Below are 25,844 nucleotides of genomic sequence, written 5' to 3'. Positions count from 1 at the left end.
TCTCTTCCCCCCCCATTGGGACGCCTTTGGGTGAGATCTGAATATTTGCTTATAAATCTCTATAGAGTCTTTGATCCTTTTAACGCGTTTATTTCTAGGCTGCGCACCTGGAACACCTAGAACCCACACCTAGAACCCACACCTAGAACCCACACCTAGAACCCACACCTAGAACCCACACCTAGAACCCACACCTAGAACCCACACCTAGAACCCACACCTAGAACCCACACCTAGAACCCACACCTAGAACCCCTGTAACACCTGTGTATTTCATGCATACTAGCTTGCTTTTGCAGATAGTCACTATCACCGGCAATCCAAAAGAACCTGATTATCTGTTGCTGTAATAAACCATACTTGATTGCATTGTGATAGCTCTCATTAATGCAACTAGGGTGAGGGTGGTTATCCGTGATAGTTCAGTGTTCTGAATCTAACCAGACCCCCAGACGGTTAATGCATTGTTGGTGAATGTCTGAACGGACCCCCAGGTGGTTAATACGTTTTTGGTGAATGTCTGAGCGGACCCCTAGGTGGTTATTACGTTTTTGGTGAATGTCCGAACGGACCCCCAGTTTTGGTGAATGTCCGACTGGTTCAGTACTCTGAATCCAACCGGGCCCGTAACGGTTAATCAGCTACACCCCTTTAATGCGACAGGCCCTGATAAACTAATTACTAAGTGAAGAGGAAAGACATCCTGGGAAGAAAAAGTGGGAAGAAAAACCAAGAGTAGATGAAGGGTCTCATTTGCTGCTGAGGGGAGCAAGCTGGCTTTCTGACCCATGCATCCTCTGATCAGTTGATGTGGGCTTTCCCTAGGGCTCACTCATAGTGAGCCAAGATCTCACTAGGATGTTAAACCATATTCTGAGAGAGCACAGGATCTTGGCTGAAGGGACATACCCAGTGCCAAGAGGGAGTAGCAAAAGATGAAGATATTTTCCAAAAAAGTTCTCCAGAGTAAAGTTCCCTTTCTTGTGCTATTAAAATGACAGAATTTAGAGATGGGATGTGTTAATATAACTCTTGTATCATGGAAGACCACAGTCCTAGATGAGAACCCTGAAGCTTACTGGGAAAATAAGCTATGAATTAGAGTATATGCCAGCAACGATCTATTAAACTGGTCCTTCCAACTCCACCTCCTAGTAAAAGGGATGTTTTCCTGTATTAGGTGTTGATAATGGGAATAGGCAAGATGTGTTTCTTCGTATTAAATGCAGACACCCAAATGTACAGACCAAATGTAGGCTAGGCAGTCTTGCAGCAGCTTGGAAAGTAACATCTCATTGTTCCCATCTCTCAGGTACCTCACTGCACTAATATACTCAAAGAACCAACATACAACTTGTTGGCACCCCATGAAAATGTAGGAAGCACCTCAAGAAGTACTGAAAGGCAAAATAGGGGCTTCTGGAGACTTGCCAAAAATGGACTTGTGAAAACAAAATAATTGAAAAGAATAGCTGAACCATGGCAGCTTTGAACAGTTTTGTTGAAAGTGTATTCCTATATGTAATAATAGTAATTTGTGAACTGGTATGCATTTGAACACTTTACACCACATAGTATTTCCCCTTCCTGGGCACTGGGTTCAGCTGTGTCCCATCATCCCCCCCACACACTGTGCCAGGCATACGTAGAGCAGCAGAATTCCTGGAACAGTCTCTCCAACCTTAAATAGAGTCCAAGCTTATTAACACATGTTTATCACCTTAGATCACATCAACAGCATTACAATCTGTTTCTGGGATGCACAGAGTTTTGCTAGACAAAACTGCAAAACAGTCACTTGGGCTGTTTCAATTACTTCAAAGTGATGATACTTAACTGCTTCAGAACAAAGCACTGCAAAAATCTTCCCCTCTTCCTTTTTTTTTCCCCTTAATACCCAGTATAGTATCATTCATGATTCACTGCACTGCAAATACAATTTTGTTTTGAGGAGTTTTACTTCTATGGCTCACTGAGAGGTTTAATTGGCACTTTGCACAATGGCCCTGTTTTCTTTGTCTCTTGCTATATATAACATAAGAAATGTTATCTTGACTCTTGTGATGAGTTTGTGGACACTGAGCTGTTTAGACAAATCAGGCTTTGAGCCCCAGTGTTATTTTTCTGAGAATATCCAAACAGAGAAGCAGAGATGAGAGGTCTGTGATAACTATTGTGTTGCATAATGGGACCTAACTGTGCAAGGGACCTCTAAGGTGGGGGAGCTCCTTCTTCAGGCATCCACTGGTGGGACTGAATACTCCCATGTATGTAAAGGAACACACCTAATTACATCTTAACTGCACTTTGACATCCTTTAGCTCAGCCACAAATGGAAGAACATCTTCACTTTGAGGAGCAGAACACAGTTGGGTGAGACATGAGACCACATGCATGGCTCACTGTTGAGCTTAGAAGTAGGTGTTGTGAAGAGAACAGGGATTTTGAATGTCTGAGTTGATCTACGTGAGCCTCCTTTGGCTCTGTTGTACTTGTGTAAGCAGAGGGGGAAATGTCTTTGGATTGCCAATGATTATCATAGGCTTCAAAGCCAGTTTGGGGACCCCTGGCTAGAATAAACATGGAGTTTATCAATATAAATCAAAATCCAGTAAAACCACAGTAATCTAATCCATGCAGAATGTGGTCTGCTGACTTTCTGCTCCTAAGATAGGAGTTTGTAGTCAGTGAAGATCTCTTTACTGACTAGGAAATTTTTAAACTGTTTTAAAAATCAGTAGCTTAGCTTCTACTTTTAGGAAAGAAAAAAAAAAGCCTTCCTTCTTATTATTTTCAGCTCTTTCTAGTATCTTCTGGTTATAAGTCATCATTACAGTAACTGAACTCCCTCCAGAAATACATTAGTTCATCACTCATATGATTTCTCTTCATGGGAACTGAGAGGGAATGGAAATTACACAAAAGGTTTTAAAGTATTTATTCGTGTATTTTATGCCTGCTTATTGCTTATTAAAAGCAAGGTCAGAACTACATCTTGTCTCTCATTGAAGCTGAGAAGGTCAGAAGCAGTTTTTAGATCCCCTTTACAGTGGTTCTTAAATCCTAAGCTAGGTGTCCTAGCAAAGCTGCTGGCATCTAGTAACAGTCAGTAATTATCAGCCAGGCCACCAAGTTCTCTCATCCCAGTCTAAATCATAATTATTTGGTCATTGGGTCAACTTTTAAAGTCATCTGGTATAATTACTAGTGCTCCACTGACATCAGCTACACTGCATAAGTTTACACTCCTACCAAATTTCACTCAGTGTATTCAAATTGGAACAATTTAAAATATACTGCAGTTTCTTTTCTCTGCTGGAATGCATCAACTCCTACATCTCTAAGAGCTGTGAATTCCCTTTGGCTTACACAAGGATTCAGATGAATGCTGACTAAAGCACAGCGATTTTCATTTCACATTGGCACAGGCCTGCCTTTTGTTTCCAGACAAATGTGGATTTAACCATAGGCACTGGGCATACAAAAATAAAACCATACATTAACATATATGCCTCTTGTTTCATTATCTTTGACCTTCTCACATGACATAAAGCCTACAGACAGTTATTCTTAGCAAACAAGATTACTTACAACAGCAATGTGTTGTATATAGTGTCAGGCTTAGAAATACAGAGCAAATTAGCAGTGCGTGAATGCTTCATTTATTTCGTACATCTTAGGCTGGTCTTACCACCAGAGGTAGGGCTATACAGTTTGCGCCTCTTTTTGTTTTGTATTAAAAAAGCACAACGCAAACAGAAGGCAGACCTGGCTATTTATATCAGCTCCATCGGAAGTGGTGACAGGTATAATTACAGAGGAGAAATTACAGGGCTTATTTCAGTGGCATTTCTCCTGCTGTTCCAGGCAAGATAAAAGATTGAAAGTGTTCCTGACATATCTCCAAAGCAAAGATGCTTCAGTGAGCTGTTCAGGTTATTTTCAGGTTGATTAAAAGCTACCTGCTCTAGTCCTCAGTAGGGAACAGGTTGCATGGGGTTTGCCTGTTGGCTTGATCACCTCCAGAACACCAATGCAAACAGTGATCTTTGTTAGGACGCCCACTGCCAGGTAGGCAAACACTGTGCTAAACTCATCCATGACTCTGCCAATCTACTTGCTCTGGTCTTCACCCCTCTTATTTTGCCCATCTTATGGGATGCAGTTCTGTCCTGAGCAGGAACTTCGCACCAAGCTTATTTCTACAAAAGCTTTGCAGAGTTGCAGCTGTTTCTGGTTCACATCTGGTCTCAGCCAGCTTTCCCAGTGCAGAGATTGCATTCTGTAGTATGAGAAGCAGTCTTTGGGACTGACATGAAGTCATGAAAATAGGGGACAACTTATAATCCATCATACCATTTCCATCCCAACAGCACAAAGACAGCAGACAAACTGACAGCAGTGAAGGCAGCACTGAGTCACGCATTGCGAGCAGTGGAACAGGGTGACCGAGCTCTGTCTTCGGGCTGCTCTGCAAGGATTTCAGCATCCAGGAGGGCATCACTTCTGAGCACTGAGCTGCTCCCACATCCACTGCTCCAAAAACCTTTGTTAAATGGGGAACTATGCAAAGGTGCCTGTTTGAAACCTCCAAGCCTTACCCTTCCTCCCAGAAAATCAAATACTGACATGAAGACATTTTAAAGGCTCTTAACAGCAAGCCTAAAGAACAAAGAGCGAGCAGAGAACAACAATAGCTCCGCTGCTTCCCCTTGATTGGGTTGTTTGAATAATGTTGCCTTGTTACCTAGCAACACAGAGCTTATTGCTAGGCTTGTTACAACCTAATTCATATTTGTCATAATTTGTGTAATCAGAACTGATCATAAATAAAGACTGAATACAATCAACTGACTTATGTTTGCAATTAGAATCAATCTAAATCAGAGAAGGACATTAACAGCTCAGTCATCGGTTCTGGCTGACTTACTCCCATTCCAATACTTCTATTTGGATATTTACCATATTGTCCCTTACCATAATCTCCAGTTAAAAGGCTCTATGCATTTTTATTTTTTTTTAATAGAGAGACACATGGCTTTAAGCACAAATTAAGGTGTGTCATTATATCCAGGTTTGGCTGGACTTCTCTGGTCAGCTGCATTCACTTCCCCATATCAGGTACCTGTATTACCAGCTCTCCTGGGTGATTCACATCAAGAAAATATTCATTTCTCCTTCCTATCTAACACTTGTCATGCCTCACCATTAGGAAAATACTACACTAGCTGTGCAACTGGTGTCAGACAAAGCTCACAGAAGTGATGCTGATTTACCTCTGCTGCAGACCTGTCCCGATCTGATATGTAGCACCTTCACGTGCTGTCACAGAAGGCTTTGGTGGCATGTGGGTATAAAACTTACACAGCAGCTCTTCAGAGCTGAGCTGTTACACAGGACGAGTCTGGCTGCTGAATGCCTATCTTCTAGGCTAGAAAAAACAGCCGAGCAGGGAACCTCAAAGGTCTGAGACTGCTTAATCAAGAGAATACTAATGGGAAACAGTTCTCAAATATGTAAAAGAGAGCTGCAAAGAACAGGTCTGTGCTACCTCTAGATGAAGCAAGAAATCTATGTGCAAGAAAGGGTGTTTTGAAAGCAAAGCACTGCTCAGGACCATGTAACAAAAGAAAAGCACCCAGGGAGGCTGTGAGGCAGGGTACAGGCTGCCTTGCAGTCACAGAGCTCCTCAACTCCCCATTTGAGGACCGGGGGAAGTACTTTGATTCTTGTACACCCCATTCCCAGGGCACTCAGTTTAATTAAGCTGACAGATGTGAGAAGGGGGCAGGTACAGCTGTCAACCAGCACAGCAAGGCAGTCCCACAAAAGTTACTTCCCTTGAGTTGCTACAGCAGCTGCCTGTTGTAGGGACCAAGCAGGCTATCTACACCTTTACTCCACTACACAAATCTGTACAGGAGACTGGTCTGGCCCTATTAGTTTCCCACTCTGTATTTTGTCCTTGGTGAATCTCTTCATTACACAGAGGAAATTTTCATATATAATAAATCTTCAGAGCTGCATCTTGCAGTACTGTGATTTACAGAGCATTAATCTGTATACCCCTTATGGTCTAAGAGTCTAGCCTTGTTCTCCCAGCACGACTGCAGAAACACTTAACTTTGAGAATTTCCTGCTCATGTATCACCACCAAGTCTACAGGCTTACTCTACACAGGGCAGGGTATCCCCTCTGCTCCATCCCCCTAGAAGGGGGCCCTTTTCCTAGACAGAAGCCATGAAGGACCATGCCATTAAGTACTGTGCAAGGACACGAGGAGGGGCTCAAAGGCTGGTACCTGTTGAGGGAATTTGCTTCCTGTCAGGTGCAGAAAAGACTGCAGACAGTGCTGTTGAGCTTGGGAGTTAAAGGCAGGACTGCTGGGACCTCAGTGGTTTCACAAATCCAAGAGACAAAAATAAAAGTAGGCACTGTGCCCTGTGCAGCAAGGTCTCATGCAGGCTCTGTGTTGGGGTAGCCCAGCAGATAGTGCTTCCTACAGTACCTGAGTACAGCTCACTGCTGGCCCAGCTCTGCAGCAGGGCAGTGTGTTAGTCAGTGCTTCTCTAGTTATTCTTATTTCTTCTTTACCATTGGGAAATCATTACCAAAATAACACCATTTTCCTGGACTGATTTGTCCTGTAAAGAAGGTGAGGAACAGGGGGCGGGGAGTCTCTCTGCTCTGATCTCCTCCATTTGCATGAGTAACAATGGAAAGTTGTTCCAATTTCTTCCCAGTTTCCAATCACACAAAACACCTTCCTTCTTTCCCATCCTAATGCTCTTCCTGGCCAAACAGAAATGGTGTCACCATAGCCTCCAAGAGCACCCCCTATGGCACCTCGCAGCAAATGAGCTACCTCTCTTTGCACTGCAACAAACTTGGCAAGCCCAGCCAAACCTTTCCCATCTGTGTAGTATAAACAAGAGATGTCAAAATAACTTGTCTATAACACTCGCTCCCCTTTTTTTGCTAACCTGGAATAATTTATTACAAGCTGCAGACATTTTAACATGGTGCATCACTGCTTCCAGCTTGGGCAAAACAGTGCTAATATTGCTAAAGGCAAAGAGCAAAAAACATCTCCCCACCCCCAAAATTAACTTAACATAACTGATGGTGAGTCTTTATTACCATTACTTCGGACATGATCCAGGGGCTGAATTCATATGCATGACCAAGTCAGAGAAAGGAACAGACCCCTCTGAAATGAACAGATGTTTATGAGAACAGCAGCACAAGCAGTGCTCAGGCCAGGTGCAATGCTGGGGGAGGCTGGTCAAAATACTTCTCCCCTTTCTGCATACACTTGCTCAGCCCTTTGAAAGCCAGCAGCAAATAGAGCAGCACAGCTTTTTTTTTTGTAAATGACTGCACACACCATCTCCTGCTGGGAAAAATATGGGATGCTGGGGAAATACAAGCAAAAGCTATCCTTCACCAGGGCATTTTCCAGGACCTGATCCAAAGGACAGGAGGCTCCCCCAGGGCCATCACCATCCTCCTTGAGGCACAAGAACATCAGAAACCCCCAACATAACTTGCTTAGGAAGCACAGACCTTCCTCTGGGGCTCCTAGGGGTGGGTTTCTGAACTCGTGCTTTGATGGCATAAGGTCAGAGAAAACAGAATATGGAAGGGATGTTGTGCATTATCTTATAAGGTGATGCTTTCTGCAACTAAGCCCTTATATTCCTGGAATAGTTTAACTTTACAGTCTTTCTCCTCCCAGGGGAATTTAATGGGTAGTTATACTTCCTAGAAAAAATATTCACCTGTACATCAGCAAGTGCTTTGTCAGGATTAGTGTCCTGCGATAATCTGAACTGTCCAGCTGTCCTGAGTAAGAAAAGCTGACAGAAACCTAAAGACTCAGATATAACCTGGACAAGGCTGAGAGCTGATTCTTGTTCACTTTCTGCCTATAACACAATGTGAGACAGCAGCTCTGCAAGTGTCTGTTTCTCACACAGTATGTATTACAGGCTCTAATTTACTAAACCTTGGTTACTGAGCTTGTCCACCCTGCTACCATTCAGGGTACCTTCCATACATGCCAGATCTGGACAAAATTGCCAGTCTCATGATTGCTGAGCTTTTCCTTCAGAGCTCCATGTTACAAGTTCATGCAGAATCTCATGCGCACAATCTCCGCATCTTCCCATAGGCAGAACTGCATTTTTTCCTAAAATTAGGGAGGGAGGGGTGACAAAAATGTGGCCCTATTGAACTTTAGAGCTCAAAAGGCCAAAGACTGAGTATTATTAATAAACGTGTTTAAAGAAATCTCATTATCTCTGGGATTCTGACTCAGAACATCTGGTGCAGGCAGCATTCTTATGAAGAAAGTTGGAATATAGGTTTATGTATCTCTAGGGAGAGTTTGGGAGTTTGTAGCTGAAAGGATAAAACTTATTAACCAATACAAGTAATCCTATTGTATCCTTTTCATTCCAGGGAATTCCAGTTATTAAACAAAAATGGAAGCCTTAGAAAGCTTAAGAAGCCTCTGACTGATCCACATGGAAGAAAGTTTGAGAAGGGAACAATAACTGAAGACGTTAATAAATAAGTTTGTCACTCTCTGTGAAGCACAGGCTACAAAGGCATGTTGATAATTGACAGGATGACAGATCTGACTGACAGCCACTGAAATACATACAACAGACTGCAGGAGCCCTCAGCTCCCCACTGGGGATGTGCTGGGGTCAGCTGGATCCTCAGAATCTGAGGGGTTCTGCCTTTCAACACTGAGATGCAATTAAAAAGGAGCTCTGTTGGGTGAGCTGGACACTGCAGCCACCTCTGTTCACATCTCATTCTCCCATCACTAAACATGCAAAGAAAGCATCTGAGAAACCACAAAATTTGAACGCTTTGATAACCATTTGAGTTTTTTGAAGGGTGACTGATGTGATTTCTTAAAAGGCTTCTTGTGTCAATTCTGACAGTAGAATGGACACACTAAAGCTGTTTAGGTAACTTCAAACTATCAGCTCACTTTGTACCACCTAGCTGCTCCAGCTAATTTTCTTTTAGTGATGTTAATTGTACTGTCTGTTAAGAAGACACTCGCACTACCCTTCAATTCCATGAAATGACAGCAAATTGCTGCTGCAGGAGCAGTGAAAAAGCTGTTCCCCCTTTAAAAAATTCATAGTGATCTAAAAGGACAAGGAAAAAAATCAATTTATTATTCACCAGAGAATGTATTTTGTTATCCTGAATAAACACAGCATCAGTACTCAAAGCCTGTCTGGAACAGCAGGGGAAAGGAGCTCACAGGATAACAGGTATTTATGCGTTGCTTTTAAAAAGCAAGTATAATGATGTATGTCATAAATCTGAATAGGAAATGTGTGGTTTTTTTTAAATATTAAAAATTTTGGTTTCGCATTTCAATTTGGAGGTCCTGTGAAATACTGTGTGCAATTCTGGGCCAGAATTCCATTGTCACACTGATATATTAGGTTAAAACTGATTCTTTTGTTTTACTTTTATGCACCAGCCTGAAAACTGCAGTGGTTCAGTTGATTCACAAGGAGCTTGTACGTCACTGGGGCAGTGACATCTGGTAGGAAAGCAAGGCAGATGGATAAGGGTGGCAACACTTTTAAACATCTAATTTTAATCTGCTGCCACAAGCCTGCAGAGGCTCTAAATGACTTACACATTGCCTATCCATACAGAGATGTTCAAAGGGTACAACTTCCTTTGTGTGAAAGCAATCATAACAAGATGTGAGTTTATAGTGGTATAGATTGGATGTGGGGCAGGAGCAATCAATTACTCAGGGAAGGATGCTAAAGCAGTATATCCACACACACCTGGCACAGCTATATTACTGAAGAACAGTTATATAAAGCAAAGATTCACTGTCTGCAAAAAAAAGTATTTTTCCAATATGTTTAATGAAGGTATTTCCAGATACAGATGAAAAAATCATGGAGCTTAGGGTTTGTGTTTTTTTTTTTTAATTAGGGTGCTGACTAAGCCTTTACACATTTGAAAGTGACCATAAGCAATTAGGTCCCATACCAAGTTTCACCCAAGTTGATCCAAATAATTCTTGCATCTTTAAGCTCTTAATTTTCAAAGGGGTTTTGTTTTTAAAAGGTGAGCTTTTTGAATATACTTTCAGAAGTCAAAATAGAAGCAAGAAGATTCAGTGCAAAGTCTATTTTCATAGCTCTGGTGTGAGTATGATGCATGGACATCTACAGCTGCAGTAACTACTGCACATATAGGAGTGTAATAACAGATAGGAAGTTTTGCGGTATTGCAAAAAAAAAAAACTTCATTGGAATGGCACTGTATTCCTGACATGACCATGCTTAAGCCCTTTACATACACCCCCAACTGATTAAACTAGAACAATCTTGCTTTCAAACTCTATGACCTAACACAAAATATCAGATAAACACACTTGCTCCTCCTCTCCTGGCACATCTTCCTGTGCCTAATTCAGACCTCAACAATGATGCCTTAGTCAGCCTCAACTATAATGCATTGGCACTGCATTTCATATCTGCATGTTCTCTAGCATATTTACTCCAAGAAATATCTGCACCTTGTAGTATTAAGCCCCATGATTTTGTAGTATAATTTTATAGTATATCCAAGAAAATCACTTTATTTACTCCACATTTAATTGTTTGATGAATATTCCCAAATGTACAAAAGAAACCTTTTTGTCTTTAGGTACAGAAAATATTACTAGATATCCAAAAAAATAAGGACAGTATAAAGCTTGAATATACATACATGCTCTTGTAGAAATTGGTACCACCACTGGAATACAAACTAAATGAGTGGAATTTTGCAGCTGTTTCTGTATGAAAATAGCTTAAATCAATGCATTCTTCCTGCTAAACCCAATGCATACCAAATAAAACCATTCCCTGCCTTCTGCATTTAGCTATGTTGTCACTTACGTAGATAGCATTTCATAGCCTAAGAAGGAAACTTCATTCAGGAAGACATTTTAATCCATCAACATATTAACTGCAGCTAATGTGTCATTTTTGCAGCATGGAACAGAAAATTATTTCTTTGATTCATTGAAACAGATACCATCTTTGTCTTACATTTGTAAATAGTTGATGGCAATAACACTTCAATACCACTAAACAGAAATGGGCTCAGAGCAAGCATTTCAGGTAGATGCCATTTTTAGAGGCACAAAAAAACAAAACTCGGTGGAACTGCTCCCAGCTCTGGATTCTGCCACGCTGCTACAGCAAACAGGGAAAATCTGCAGTAGTCTCATGCAAATTTAAAAAAGGGAGATTTAATAAATGAAATATACTTAAAATCCATCAGTGGCCCAGTTTTATTTCTTCTGACAGTTGATTCATTTTATTCAGTGATATCTTATTTTGTCCTCTGCATACTGAGTACTTTGTAGTAATAGAAACATTGAAAAAGTACATTATCATCATAGCCTAAGGATAATAGAGGTAAAACTTACAGGGAGAAGTTATATTTTGTTAAACCAAATGTTATAGGTAGGCAAAATACACTAGTTTTCACAGAAGACTATCATTGTTACTCCAGAGAAGCTGGTTACATTTCCCACACTATTTCTAATTAATATAATTGACTCGTATCTACAAACCATTTTTCTCAATCCCATTTATTCATTCGTTTTTAATGGCTTCCCTTCCACTTCAGGAAAGGGACTTCACACTACTTTGTGCTGTTGCTTTTCCTTAGAGGAAAACTTGGATTCAGAGCATTCTGTAGCAGATGAATTCTTGCCTGATACCTGTAGCCATAAGAGTCACAGGCCCACTAGGTGGCCTGGGTCTCCCAGGTATCAACCCCCAAGCTCAGCTCTTTGGATGTCCCAGTGTTGGTCTCCTTATCACTCCAGAAAGAAGGCAATACATTTATATCATGCATTTATCCTTCTATTTATCCTTCATTTATCTTTTAGATGACTAATTTCACACTGTGACATCTAATGGGCTATGGTAAGGGGTGTTATACCTAAGCATGAGTTGTCTGGCCCTCACTATTTGCCTCAATTCCTCATTTGCAAAATGAGGTTAATAGCACCAAGAAACATTGTGAAACAATACTAGAGATACTGGGGAAAACTGATATCAAGGGACCTGCTTGGGACCTTGTCATTTGTCTTCAAAGGGGTAGCACAATCTCACTACAGAATCACCTGGAATATGAAAACCTTTTCGACAGGGGTCAGTTTCAACATGTTTGAGTAGTAAAGAATGTTTTCACTAACGATGAGTCCTTGTAATCTTTTCTATTTTTCATTGACACTATCTAGATTGCGGTCACTCAAGATATACAACACCAAATAAAGGCCTGGGAACTAACACATGTTATGTTTTTATCTCCTGAAACGTGGAGTCCTTCTTGCTGAGCTCGCAGGAACTGAGCGTGGTTCAGCAGCAGCTTGCTTTGGCCACGACTGGTGATGGTTGAGCAGTGAGTTCCCCACATGGCTCTGTACCCATCCACGCTGGTCATACTGGCAGCAGTGGTGCTATCCCCAGCAGCAAGCAACAACCAGCCATCTGTAGAGAGGTCAAAACACATTGCCTATGCTCCAGACATCGGCACAAGGGGAAGATAGTAAGGGAAAAAAAACAAAAAAAAAAACAGGACCTGCAGGAGATTGCCCTGTTGCACCCTGTTTTAAAAGCTTTAGCAGCAATTTGATTATTTCATCCTTGACCACAAGCATGAAATTAACTTAGATCCTAACGCCCTCAACAGCCAACTCTAGAATTTCAGGCAGATGTCAAAGCCCCATGATGTGGGCTGGCAAGCAGCTGTACCTGTACAAATGACTGCAAACAACTGCTGGTGTGGTGATGGGAGCAGGTTAGGCCTAGGTGAAATTCAGCCCTGAGCATACAGCAAAAACTGTACCAGATGCTCTGAGCCAGCTCATCTCTAGTTTACATCTGCAGGTTTGGCCTTTGCATCTGTTACAAAATTAATTCTTAGCAAATGTGTCTTTGGAATTATTTGCTACTGTTCATATCCACATAAACTTAATCACCCCATCTTAGCAAGGCTCAATTAAAAGCTGATTTACTTTCATTAAAGGCCCTTACTTCATTCCTGTGATATTCAGCATTATCATTTGTGACCACTATTAATCACAGCCATACGGAACAGAGAAAGAAAAAGCCAGTGCTCTTGAGGTGGATTTATGTAAATTGTTTTCTCACATGAAGATCTTTGAGATGCGTTTTGTGATGTTCAGCCTAACCAACCAAACACCAAGTGACTTTAACTCCAGTTAGACAAGATTTCCTTTAAGCTCTCTCCCTTTCTCATCATCCTTTTTTTCTTCCTTTAAGAAGGCCTGGCTCTGCTTTGCTTTCACTTATTTCTATTTGCTGACTGGTCCTGCAGTGCCTGAACACTAAGGCAGCTATGAAAGCATTCCAGCCTAGAAACTGGTTGGTACATTTTAGCAGCAGGCTTGGCTAGACTGGGATAGCATTTGCTGCCCTGTTGGAAAGCTGATTTAGTTTGCAGCATTTCTTTATACACTCTGCAGATGTTGCCACTTCATTGCTCAGCCCCTTTACAGACTGTTGATAAATAGTTTAGAAATCTCACCACTAGAATCTCCCACTGATCCTAGTATTGATCCCAGATTCTAATCCATGGCATAACTTTACCTCTCACCTCTTTCCAAAGCAGCTGCAGAAGTGCTTATTGATGCAGTGTGACACCAACTTTCATGTACCAGGAAAGCACTCCAAGCAGAAACAGTTTGGCATATGCTGCAGTATAGCTGCCTCCACCCCAAGAGGTCTGTGCTGATTTTGCTCTGTCGATACACTGCATTTGCCTCTAATACTTTGGATCTTCCTACACCAAGTCTTCTGATGCTTTAAGCTTAACCAAAAAAGAGGGCTGAAGCTATCCATCTCAGTTTAAGGATTTTGCCTGTCCTTAAGCAGTCAAGACTTCACATACTGGTATCCACCTTGCACTTATGCCTTACCCATGTTTTTCATATTCTTGGAAACCACACAATTCTACTGACATTTTGACTTTCAACTTAAGCTCAGCTGGATAAGTGGGACATGTTTTCTCTGTTCTAGTCCAGGTCAAATGTAGAACAGCAGCATCATACCCCATAACTGGTGAGTCACCAAGGAATGTGAGAAACCTTGGCCCAGTTTTCACCAGGTTACACAGGTCTAAAGATGTAACATCACTGTTATGTCATGAGATATTTTGAAGCTGTTTCTACAGTGCCCACAGCCATATTTCTGAATATAGATTTTACTTTCCAAGTTTAGAGATGCAGTCACCGTGGATCATACAGCTATTACATGTGCAAATACAGTGGATAATGAATGCAGTTTCTAGTGCAGAAGGTCTAGTGGAAACCTATACTCCATTCTGAATTCTATTTCACAAAGTAATTATTGGAGAAGGTCAAATCTGTGAAACAGGAACCTCTATCACAAGTTCTTCTTTCCTAAAATTATTCAGCACCTGCCAAATCCAGCAGGAATGCTTCCATTGGTGTTAATGGGTATTGGACAGAGTCTTCAGTTACTACACTGGATATTTGTTGAAGATTAATTTTCATCATGTTTGAAAATATCAGCAAATATTTAAACAATAATAATTTGGAGTAAGAATCAAATGGCAATGATCCCCCCCAGAAACTAGCCAAAGTATGAATATTGTATTCATGATTTAGTACAGACTCATGGCTGGATTCTGAAGCCACAATGCAAGCTTTACAGCTCTTCAGTACTTAATGAAATTGGATGTTTCATAGGACAATTTGTCCACAGCTGGGTTCAAGCCTTGAAATCAGGCACAACCTGTTTGCCATTTGGTGGAACACCCTTCTCATCCTCCCCTGGCCAGCTGGCACAGGGAGTCCACAAGTAGCCAGCAGAGCCAAAAGCAGAATGAGGAGAGCAGTTAAGAGCTGCAGGGGTTGTGGGTGAAGGGAGAAAGTTTGGCTGGAGGGGTATATCGCTGGTGCAGGCACTCTTCAAAAACAGGAGGATATCGCTTCTGTCTTGATCCTATCTTACCACAGAAAAAAAAAAAATCCTGTGTTATGGCCAGAACAGGGAAAGATTCTGATATCTGTTCTTATATCCATAAGGCAAAAGCTCAGACCAGATTAGCAACCACCACCAACATGGTGAGTATAACAGAGGGTATTCTCAGCTACCCTATTGAAATTTAAAGCCTCCTTTGTGAACTGTTCAGAAAGTACAGTAAGAGGACAGGAACTGGTCTATAGTTACAATGAACACCCCCCGCCTCCTTTTTCTCTACACAAAAACATGGATGGAGGAAATTGGGAAAAAACAGATTCTCCAGTTTATGTAGAAGGTCAGAATTCTGGTTCTAAAGACCTAAACAGAAAAAGAAAGGGAAAGAGATAGTTTTTTTTCCTTTCCTGAGGTGCAAAGTGCTGTTAGGTTATCCTTAGTCACTTTGAACATTTTTTGTTGTTGTCGGGTATAGCTGAAACATAACGGAAAGAAATATGGAGCTAAAAGAAGCAGTTTTGCCAGAAGGATAAGCAATAAGTCAAAAAAGAAACAAGTTCTCCTTGCAAGCTTATCACAAGTTACCAAAAGAAACATCTACTCCAGAGCACGTTCGCAGGTTCACACATCAACATCATCTGCTAATACAAAGGGTTAATCTGGTCCACAGGTATCTTAACATATCTAGCCAAATAGCAAGGGACCCTATTAGCTGCATTTACAGCAGCCTCAGCTTCCAACATTAGCTATACGGAAATCACTTCTGTATTTTTAAAGGTTTTCCTCTTATAACTCTTCTAGGAAATAATTCTTTCTGCTCTGTTTATTACACATAATTCTGCTTCTAGAGATAATTGTGAATTATCTTTGATCACCAGCTGAAGAGTTGCCTGCATTTTAGTGACCATGAAATAGCTTTTAAGTCCTGAAAATATTTAATATGTATGTAAAACTGTCAAACCAAGATTCACCAGGCAGCCTCCATGCAGTGTCTTAAGTAAATTTCTTATATGGCTTTGGGATTTTGACACCTTTCAGCTATAACAGGAAACCCTTTGGAGCGATGACTTTTAAAGGCAAGGTTTTCATACCTTTGAAGAGATTTCATTGAGAGAATGTTTTTCTTACTTTCTATCTGGTAAAGGTTATTTGGCTGTCTACTGCATCCTATTAATCTGGAAATGAAGACAAAAAGGACCTATCATTTATGTTGATCCAAGAGTCTTTAAAAAGTCCATTACTTTCAATTTATCTGCTCAAAAAGGGAGAGAGTTCTCTTTGCCCTGCATGGAGCACACAGATCACTCAGCCTGTAAAACAATATGAAGCTCCAAAGCTCAGCTTTTCCTCCATCCTCATTAGTTTTTGAGTGGTTAGAAGGTCACCTGAGACAGAGTCTCATATATGGATTTTAGACCTTGATTAGAAAATATTCTGGTGTTAAAGTTAAGCAGAGGCTGAAAGGAGTCAGAGAACTGACTGTGAAACACCTTTGAATATAAATTCCTTGGAGCAGAAACCATCTTTTACTACATAATGGCACAGCGCTAGCCCAATGGGACTGAACTTTGTTGACCTCTAGATATTATGGTAATGTATACACTTTTTAAAAAGTCTGGAAATAAGGTAGACTAAACTCCGCAGAGTGAGAAATGTGTTGCTGTGTGTTCGAACAGCATTCAGCACACTGGGGTCCCCAGCGTCCTATCCATACAAATGGTACAAGACAAAAGACTTCCCTAGAAATGCCAAAGCAGTCAGGAGTCTGCTGTGTGCCTCGGGCTATCATAATTAAGTCAGACCAGGTTCTGCTGCCAGTGGCATGAGAGGGAGTGATGCATCGCATCATTTTTAACCTCCTTTAGACAACACAAGTAAACAGGCACTGACTGTTATGGGGTGAAGAGGAACTTTTGAGTGCATGCTCTAACATTAGATTTTTAAGTAGAAGCTTGACACCTGTGTCACCACATGATCCCATTATAAGTGACAGGATAACAGCAAGTGACCTTCCACAGCAGAAAGGAGTAGAAGGCCTTTCAGATCTGTCCCAGCCCTATTATTTAAGAATTTATTAGCTACAAAGCAAAGACTTTAATTTCCATCCAATATTACTCAAGAGTTAGTAACTACAGACAGATGAAGATGAATAAACGCAAGTTCTAGCTTAATAATTTGGGAGTCCGCTAGTGGAGTGAGGGGTACACCATCTTCTCAGCATAGAAGGGTATAGCCAAAGGACAGAGGTGCCTTCTTTCTCCTTTAATCCATTTTCAGACATTCAGAGTTTAGTTTCCCCAGCTGCTGATACTGTAAAAATGTTGCTTGGCAACATGGTAACAGGGGAAAAAAATCTTCAAAAACATTAGGAGTTTTTGTCCTTAGAAATGTACTAGTTCAGCACATCCAACCTCCTACAGATCCATTTTAGAGGAAAAGAGGCACAATGATCCCCCCATGAACTAGTTCCAGCAGCCTTTAAAATGAAGGCATTCAAAATGGGACAGGAGAAGGGGTTCCCTTGGATGCTCAAGGGGGTGGGGGCAGATCCCTGCATGGAGGGAAGGGAGCAGAGCTGGGCACAAGCAATGCAGTACTCAGCATTCATCTGACATCTCATACCAGGTGAGAGAAGACATTACACATGAAGGCATTGCATCTTCCACCCAAGGTTTTGCCATGACAATCTAGGGTGCTGTGATTACACTGACCTGTTCCCCACTCTCAGGAATCAAATGCTCACTAGCATTGACTAGAGGGGACACAGTCTGCTCACAGAAGTGACATCAAGGTAGAGAGAAGCAAAAGGCAGACTGCTGAAGAGTTGGCAAACCCAGGATCTTCACTTTCTAAAGCCAGCCTCAATGTTGGCCTGTGAACAGTCACAAAGGGACTACCAGTTAATTATTGCGACGAATTCCCACTGAAGTCAATGCTTGCAGCAAATTTTACTTTGCTAGACCCACAGAGAAGTTTAAGTTCACTGCTTTTCTCTCCCCTCCTCTTGCACTGAAATTCATTATCACACTTCTGACCTCTGCAGAGCTATTTCTGATTTATACTGCTGAATCATGGTTACATGTATTTATCATCCAACAGCCAGAATACAGCCTTACATCCAGATAAGATGTTCTTGTTCCTTCAAGGCAGAGTAAGTGATGTAAGTTCCTGCAAACAACAGAACACAAGTACCAATATTTTAAAGCAAAATCCCAAAGGGCATCTGCCTTTATTTAGCAGGAGGTAAACAAAGTTGAACATTGAGAGTTCCTGTGATGACAGCACAGAGACTCTCCAGCATTGTATGGCACCATTTCTGTTGATACTAATGCTGAGATTAGAAATCTATATGGAGAGTCTTGAGATCAGAGTCCAAAAAGGTGTTCCAATTTTGAGTTGTAGCTATTAATTCCTACCGTTACCAAAACAGAGGGAAGTACATTAGAAGAAACAAATTGTAGGAGATTATAGAGTAAATCAATACAGCTCCACATATGCCTATATCTAGAAATACACTTTAATCAATGCATGCGTTACTTCTCTTACAGTTGTGAAGGCCAGGAGCAGCTCGCCTAAATGAAAAGCCATGAGAAGGCAGAGAATCAGGCCAAGTCATTCTAGACTTGGGAAGTCTAGAAGTATTATGCAGGGAAAGTCTCCTCCAAAAAAGATCACTGGAACTCTGCTAACAAACTCCTGCTGCACTGCCAATTTAATTAACATGCTTAACTGCTTGGAGATCTCTAAGATTATTCACTGGATTGGCAGCCCTTTCTCGCTGCTAATTGTGTTACTTTGCAGGGAAAGGAGATGAATGAGTACAGTACCCCCCATCTTTCCCTGCCGAAGGAGGAGAGTCACACCAAGTAATTTGACTTTGACGTACTGTCTTGTTTTCGCAGGTTTACTTTTTATAAATAAGCATGTGTGAGCTACTGAAAGCTAATGAGCTGGATGGCAGCAACACAAAGTCCTCCGGTGGCTGCTCACGGCACAGCAACTTGGCAGCGCTTCCTGGTGCAGCCATCCGACAAAGCAAAGCTCAGTTTACCTTCCAAAGCACCACATATTCAGTCAACACCATGCATGCTCCACGCCTGGACAAGATCCCTGTGCGTAAACACTCCTCAGAGGCTCTGATTACACAGAAAGTCCCTCCCCAGATGAACTGCTGCCATGCAAGCTCTTCTCTTGTTTGACCACCTTTCTGATGGCAGAAGGGAACAGAAGTAGGAAAGCGATATTGCTGGTATGGGCAGAGCCTGAGGATAAAGCAGAAAAGCATGATACTTAAGGGATGACAACATTCTTCCTAAAGGGCCTGGTACTCTCTGATTAGCTCATCCCATTTATACTGAGACTGGAGCAGCCAGAAGGGAAACTATCAGCAGCATGAAAAGGCACTGAATGTTTTGGGTCCTTGGGGTCTTGCATGCTTTGAAAGGAGGCCTCCAGCTACGCCAAGGGACACGCTTGCAGTTTCTTTGACTGTGGAGAGGGTGAGTTTGGACTTGAGGGCTGCCTTAGGGCTCCTCTGTAAATACGGTCTAAATATAAACTTGCACCCATGAATTCACTGGAAGTTTCAGTGCTGACTTCAACCTTAAATGTCAATGCAAGTTTAAATGTTAAAGTCGGTAATGATTGCTTGCATCTCCTAGAGATACACACATCTAAAGGCATCCAATTTCTTGAATCTAATTGCAGTGGAAATTAGCTTTTGTACCTATGCATACAGAGCCAAAGGAAAGCTAACAGCAGCCACATAGGTACTGACCCCTTTTACATCTCATCAGCACCCATGCCTTGTATACAAATTCTCAAAGGAAGAGGTATGCCCTGTGTGTACCTGCTAAACATGTACCCAGGACAATTTCCACTCTGCAAGTTGCCTCAGCCCCATGGAAGTCTGGACATTTTATTTCACTAATTGAAGCATGGATCAACTCTGAAACCATTTCAAGCACATGCAACCCCAACATGCTCGGTATTTTTATTTTAAAATACCAGTATAGAAAAACTTAATTCCTGCATAGAAGGGTTGAATTATTTCAGCACAAAGTTAACAAGAGCTCTTACTAGAGTGATAAGCCCAGGACTTATCCTGCAAACCCCCAAACCCTTACACAACTGTAGTAGTGCATTTAATTGACATTTCTCACAGATCTTCTGGTTCCTCTTCCATTTGAAGTAATCACTTACTGGGAATTTAGGAAAGGACCAAACCATTGATGATCTACATGTGTCTCCCTACCATCCCCTTTGCTCCAGAGGAGACAATGAACATCATGAACCAAAGCAATCTCAAAAGCAAAGGAATGCTCCAGAAGAGGGAATAAATACTAGAAAGTTTCTAGATTACAAATGCATGGATGTTACACAGTAATTCCTCTTGGTCAAACTCAGTGAAGCCTACGGGTTCATAGGCACTGTTTGGAGACAACAGAAACACACAAGTAAGGCCTGACTTCACCTTTACAACTGGTATTACCATTAGTGTTATATTATGGCAAACAAAAATCAAACCTGAAATAATTGAAGGAAACAGTCCTTTAGGAGCTCTACTCCACAGTATAGAAACCATTTAAAAATAAAATTTAGTCCCAGAAAGCTCAAGTTCCCTGTAGGGCTTAGCTTATCAAATTGCTCTTAAATAAGTATGTGAATAATATTATTTTCTTCAGTTATTAGTCCTATTGAATGGCAAATAATTCCTAATGTTTGTTTTTTTTTTTTTTTCCAGAGTGAAGTTTGTCACAGTTAGCCAAGGAACACTGCCACAAAAAATTAAACAATCGACTTTGATGTTCTAGATCAGGGAAATGGCCATGCAGAGGCACTGATACCACATTACCTTCCATGTAGATTTTACAGTTTGCACACAGATAAGGAGAAAGTTTTCTTCTCCTCAACTACACCCATGCAACACCGCTGTTGTAGCAGTGTGGCTGCCTGAAGCAGAACAGTTTGCCACTACAGAGAACCCAGAAAGCAATGTCTGAAAAAAAATTACAATTAAACCTGCAATGATACATTCTGCCAAAGTAACATCCATGTTTTAACATCCACATTTCACATGTAATTTTTTAAAGGCTAAATTTGTAGGTTCCACTATTCAAGCTTAATCTTCAGACTAACACTGATTTAAGTCAGTCCTGCTTCCTTTTCACTCATTGCTCACTCTAACAAAGCATTTCCAGCATGCTAACCCTTGCATTTGTAATGGTATTACTGAAGGAACTGTCATGCTGTGATCTAGACTATGGAATGGATCCAGAATAAACCATTTTCTTCTAAAGAAACAAATTTCAGTAACACATGCAATTTTTCTAGAAACTCTTGATTTTAGAACACTTTCTTTAACTAAAAACAGTATTTCCCATTTTAATAAAGCAGCTCACATTTCAAAGCCTTGCATTCAAAAAGAAATGTGCAGGTAGCAGACAAAACTTCAGTATTTTAAAGTTACAAGAGGTGACCACCCTCTATCTCAAGATAGCCTCGGCAAAAGTAAGTATTTTCTACAGAGAGGGAAAAAAACTGGGATTACTTCAAGGCTATTTTATTAAGTGCAGCTTCTTTTAAAGCATACAGTCATCAACAGAATCTCCCATCAAATTCAGTCCTATTAATGGCTGCTGTTAAACATTTTATAACAGGATAATTTCAGCACTAATGTCTGCAACAATAGTGGTCTGTGTTTAAAGGTTTACATACGTGAGCAGACAAAATATTAAGTGGTGACTAACCTATATGATTAATGCCATGTACCATCCAATCATCAGGATATTCATTCTTCTGTCCTCATCTGACTAAACCAAACATTTCTGGACTGCCATCTGCTTTGCTTCTTATTTTGTTATTGCTGTTCAGGCATTGCACTAAGACAGAAGGGATACACTAGGTGTAGCACTGAAGTCCTGACACAGTTTTAGAAGTACAGAAAAACATCCTATGCTGTCAAACAACAGCCAGTGAACCTTACGTTGCTCCCACTTTCTGTCCAGAGCTAGATGCATTTTCGAACTGAATATAGAAGTGCTTATTCCTGCTTTGAGTTGTGCTCCTTTTCTTTTGTATGGACTTAGTGTTCAATTTCAGAGAATATACTATGGCAACTTAAGGCATGACACTGGTGAACTTTGGCCTCTCCTATTACAGTGTGAGAGACTGGGAAATCCTCTTCAGAAATCTTGTTTGCTGGGGCAGGACTTCACAGCAAACAGGAGAAGAGAGGTAAGGAAACAAAAAAATCTTAGTAGAGGCCAAAACTGCAAGTCATTGTAAATAGTTCTCAGCTGAAAAGCTTTGAACAGTTTCCTTCTATTTACCATCCTTCATGCAGCACAAGAAGCTTCCACTGGGGAGCTCCAAGGCTTTTATCATACCTATCTACCACTGCAGCCCATGTGAAACCTAGCAGGGATTAGTGCTCCTATCTGCAAAGAGACATGCAAAGACAGTGCCTTATACTGGAGGGTGGAAGAAATGCTTCCAGGAGTTCTGAGAAAATATTAATGCAAAGCAGGAATTGAGAAACCCTCTGACTGCAAATGCTCTAGCAACAGGGACCAGATTATAGCTGTAGATAAAACCCTCTCACCAATTGCTGTTGACAGCCATCAGGGCCAAGTTCAGATAGCCAGGGGGACTCTTAAAATGAGCAATGCCATATAACTGAACCCTGGCAGAGGATACCAAAGAATGGAAGATTATTTTCTGAGTACTTTGCATAAGTGACACGCACCATCTTTCAAAGTGCAGAAAGAGCATCCAAAACGAGAAAAGTTTAGGAAGAAAATGAATAAAGCATCAACTTGTGACAACACATTGGACATGCAAATGCAACAAATCTTCCCAGCAAGCATTTTGAACATCCATTCACTAGGTGAAGTGTATCTCTTCCTCTTGTCTCACCTACTAAACCCCCCACAGCTCAGACACAGTGTGTAGCCCAGGAACAGTCCTCAGGCAGTTTCTCTACACAAACTCTCTGCCTGGAGAATCCACTCCCTATTTCAGTGACACTGATTTCATCTGTTAGTCAGAGCACATTTCTTTGTGTCTTTTTTTTTTTTTCCTGCAAAGAGCCCTTTTAAGCTGTCAATTCATTGCCATCTGTCAAGGAAGCCACTCTGTGGCATCACCCTGAAGAACAGCTCAGCATCACAGAAGCCTCAGTGGAAGGAGCACGCTCACCCAGAGCCCTGGGAGGCAAGACTTGCTCAATGTTTGATGCTCTTTTCCACCTCCTCATTTCTGAGCTGGACTCCAGGAAGGATATAACTTTCCAGCTGCTGATTTTGCCAGCTTAGTTTGTATCAGTTTAAAGAGTTGCATGGAAGAGTTTTGTAGTGAATAAAGCCATAAGAGTAGCCATAGATTGTGGTAGAACTCCATTTTTCTGATAATTATTTTAAACAATGAGCTGCAATAAAGAGTAATGACTACTCTAAACCATGTCTACACAACAAGAAAACACGGGATCTTTACCAGCTGGGTAGCAGGTATGACAAAACATTCCTAGTCAAAACCATGTGATAACTCATGGCATCATGCTGATGCTTTGCAAGCCCTGCTAAGCAGAAACAGCATCACCTTGATACAGCAACATGATTTCAAGCTTGCCCAGCCAGTGTGCACGCCAAGACTACACCAGGAGACTCCTTCCATACAATTTTGCAGTGTGACACCAAAGCCTTCAGTGGCAGGGTGACCATTTCCACACAGTCCTGGAGGAACTGCGGGCAACACACTCAAAGGCCTCCCTCACAAACATTTTCTCCTCTGTTCACCAAGACAATAGAGGAATGAACTCATTTTCCAGGGCTACAAGCTAGCATGGAAACATTTTCACATGCACAAAGCCTTAAAAACTTAGTCTTAGTTTCAAAAATTTTCCCCCAGAATGACAAAAAATAGGCTTTGAGCCAAAGAACAAAGCTCTTACCATAAAGCTTTAATAAAGAACAAAGACCATGTATTTCATCTCTCCAAGGTATCTACAGCAGTGCATAGAAAGGAATTTCAGCGGCTATTAACTGACTAGTTACATTATAGTTTGAGAGACACATTATAGTGCTCTACAATTATTGCCAACTCATACTAAATTATTGGCTTCTAAAACAGAGATATAAACAGCATTTAGGAGACAAAGACCTGTCAGTGTCAAGCTAATACTAGACCAATAACTTTCCTGTCTATGAAACAGCACACTCAAATACATGTCCACTCCCCAGCAGCAGCCTTTCCAGATCACTTCACCTTTCAGTCAAACACCATGAGGAATCAGGTCTCACATGGGTGAGGCTGAAGGCTGTGGCTTGATGACACATCATTCAAAAGTGATTTTAAAATATTCCTCAGTCCTAACACCAATGCTTATTTATAGCTTATAGACACACCCCACATCACCAATTGCATTAACACAGCTCAGTTGAGGAACAAAAAAATATTTCAGAAAAGGGAACAGACAGCTGACCAGACAAGATGGTGAAAGGAGGATGGAGGCTCCCTCTCACAAAGCAGCATTACTGCCAGCATGCCATGAAGTCAGATGCCTTCTGAGCAAAAAACAGTACAGTTGGGTTATTTTCACCTCCCCAGCTATGAGCTGGACAGCCTGTATGCTACCTCTGGGGAAGCCTAGAGCCCTAAGGAAGATTATCCTTCTACCCTGCTTCTCCTCAGGGAGCTGCAGAGATGGAGTCAGAACAAATCATTTGCAGTTTACCTGGTAGCTGCTGAGGGAGCTACTTTGTGGTGCTGAACTTGAGATTTTGGGCAACAGGAATTTCAGGCTGGTCTAACAAAAGACAAATAAGTAGTGTTCTTCAGCAGTGCCAGAAAACCACAGGATGGCTCATACCATATCACTATGGGAGACTAAGCAATACAGAATAAAACAGGTGTAGACCAAAAAATAGTGAAAAATATCATCGAGAACATCCCCATGCTACTCTGCAGACAAACTTGAAGCTTTGTTTCTAACATAACCATTACTTGTAAGATAAAGCCTTATATGTTTATTCCTTCTTCAACCAGCTCTGGCAACATCACAGAGATTGATTATCTTTGAGAGACTTCCTACAGTAGCAGAGGAGCTCAGGGCCCTTCAATACCACCTGGTTCCAAGCCTTACTAATTAATCACCATCATCAGATGCAAGTCATCAACAGGACTCACAGTGATACAGCAGCTCAGAGTCAGGGTTTACACTCTTCCCTAGCTCCTCAGAAAGTCTTCACCACCTCCATTCAAGCCACCAGGCACCAAAGCAGCCCAGTTGGTACCTCCACACTTCAGGGGAGGACCTGGCTGCTCAGATCCCTCCACACAACCCACACAAAGTGCTTCAGAAATACTGCAACTCATTTGTTTACAGAGAATGGATGAACAGATGGCTTTTTTAGGCTCATACTACTTCAGGATGACCACTTGTACATTTAATAATTCCATTGTGTCTTACCTTGCAGCTTTCAGCAGGGCTGGCTTCATCCCTCCTGAGGTGGGGGTCAGCTGGAGCAGGGCTTTGCTGTGGAGCCAGCACCCAGAAGGGCATGACAGACCCAGCTCTGCTCCTGCCTCTCCTCAGGCCTTTTAAAGCTTCCCCAGCACCTCCCTCAGCTCTGGCCCCACTCTCACCACCTGTGCGGGGCTGCAGGAGGAAGAGACTTGCCCTTAACGCTTCGTGCCCAGGTACAAATCCATGCCCAGGCCCAAATCCAAGCTTAGGGCAGCACTTTGCAGGTTTGTGCCCACCAGGGGAGAAGATCTCTCTGGTGACCCAGTGGGCAAAGTCATCCTTGGCTTAGCAAGCTG

At 41.6% G+C, this 25,844-nt stretch overlaps 1 protein-coding gene across 1 annotated transcript in view; it reads right to left on the bottom strand.

Annotated features, from left to right (window-relative positions):
- Positions 1 to 25,585, bottom strand: part of GRIA1 (glutamate ionotropic receptor AMPA type subunit 1) — a 188,098-nt gene extending 162,513 nt beyond the window's left edge. The window contains exon 1 of the mRNA XM_068698473.1: positions 25,492 to 25,585. Within this exon, the coding sequence (XP_068554574.1) occupies positions 25,492 to 25,520 (29 nt within the window). The 5' untranslated portion in view covers positions 25,521 to 25,585. The remainder of the gene's footprint in view (positions 1 to 25,491) is intronic.
- Between the last annotated feature and the right edge of the window lie 259 nt (positions 25,586 to 25,844).

The sequence above is a fragment of the Anas acuta genome, chromosome 14 (assembly GCF_963932015.1).
Source record: "Anas acuta chromosome 14, bAnaAcu1.1, whole genome shotgun sequence".
NCBI lineage: Eukaryota > Metazoa > Chordata > Aves > Anseriformes > Anatidae > Anas > Anas acuta.
Note: the sequence above shows the minus strand (reverse complement) of the source record. Positions and strands in the feature narration are given on the sequence as shown.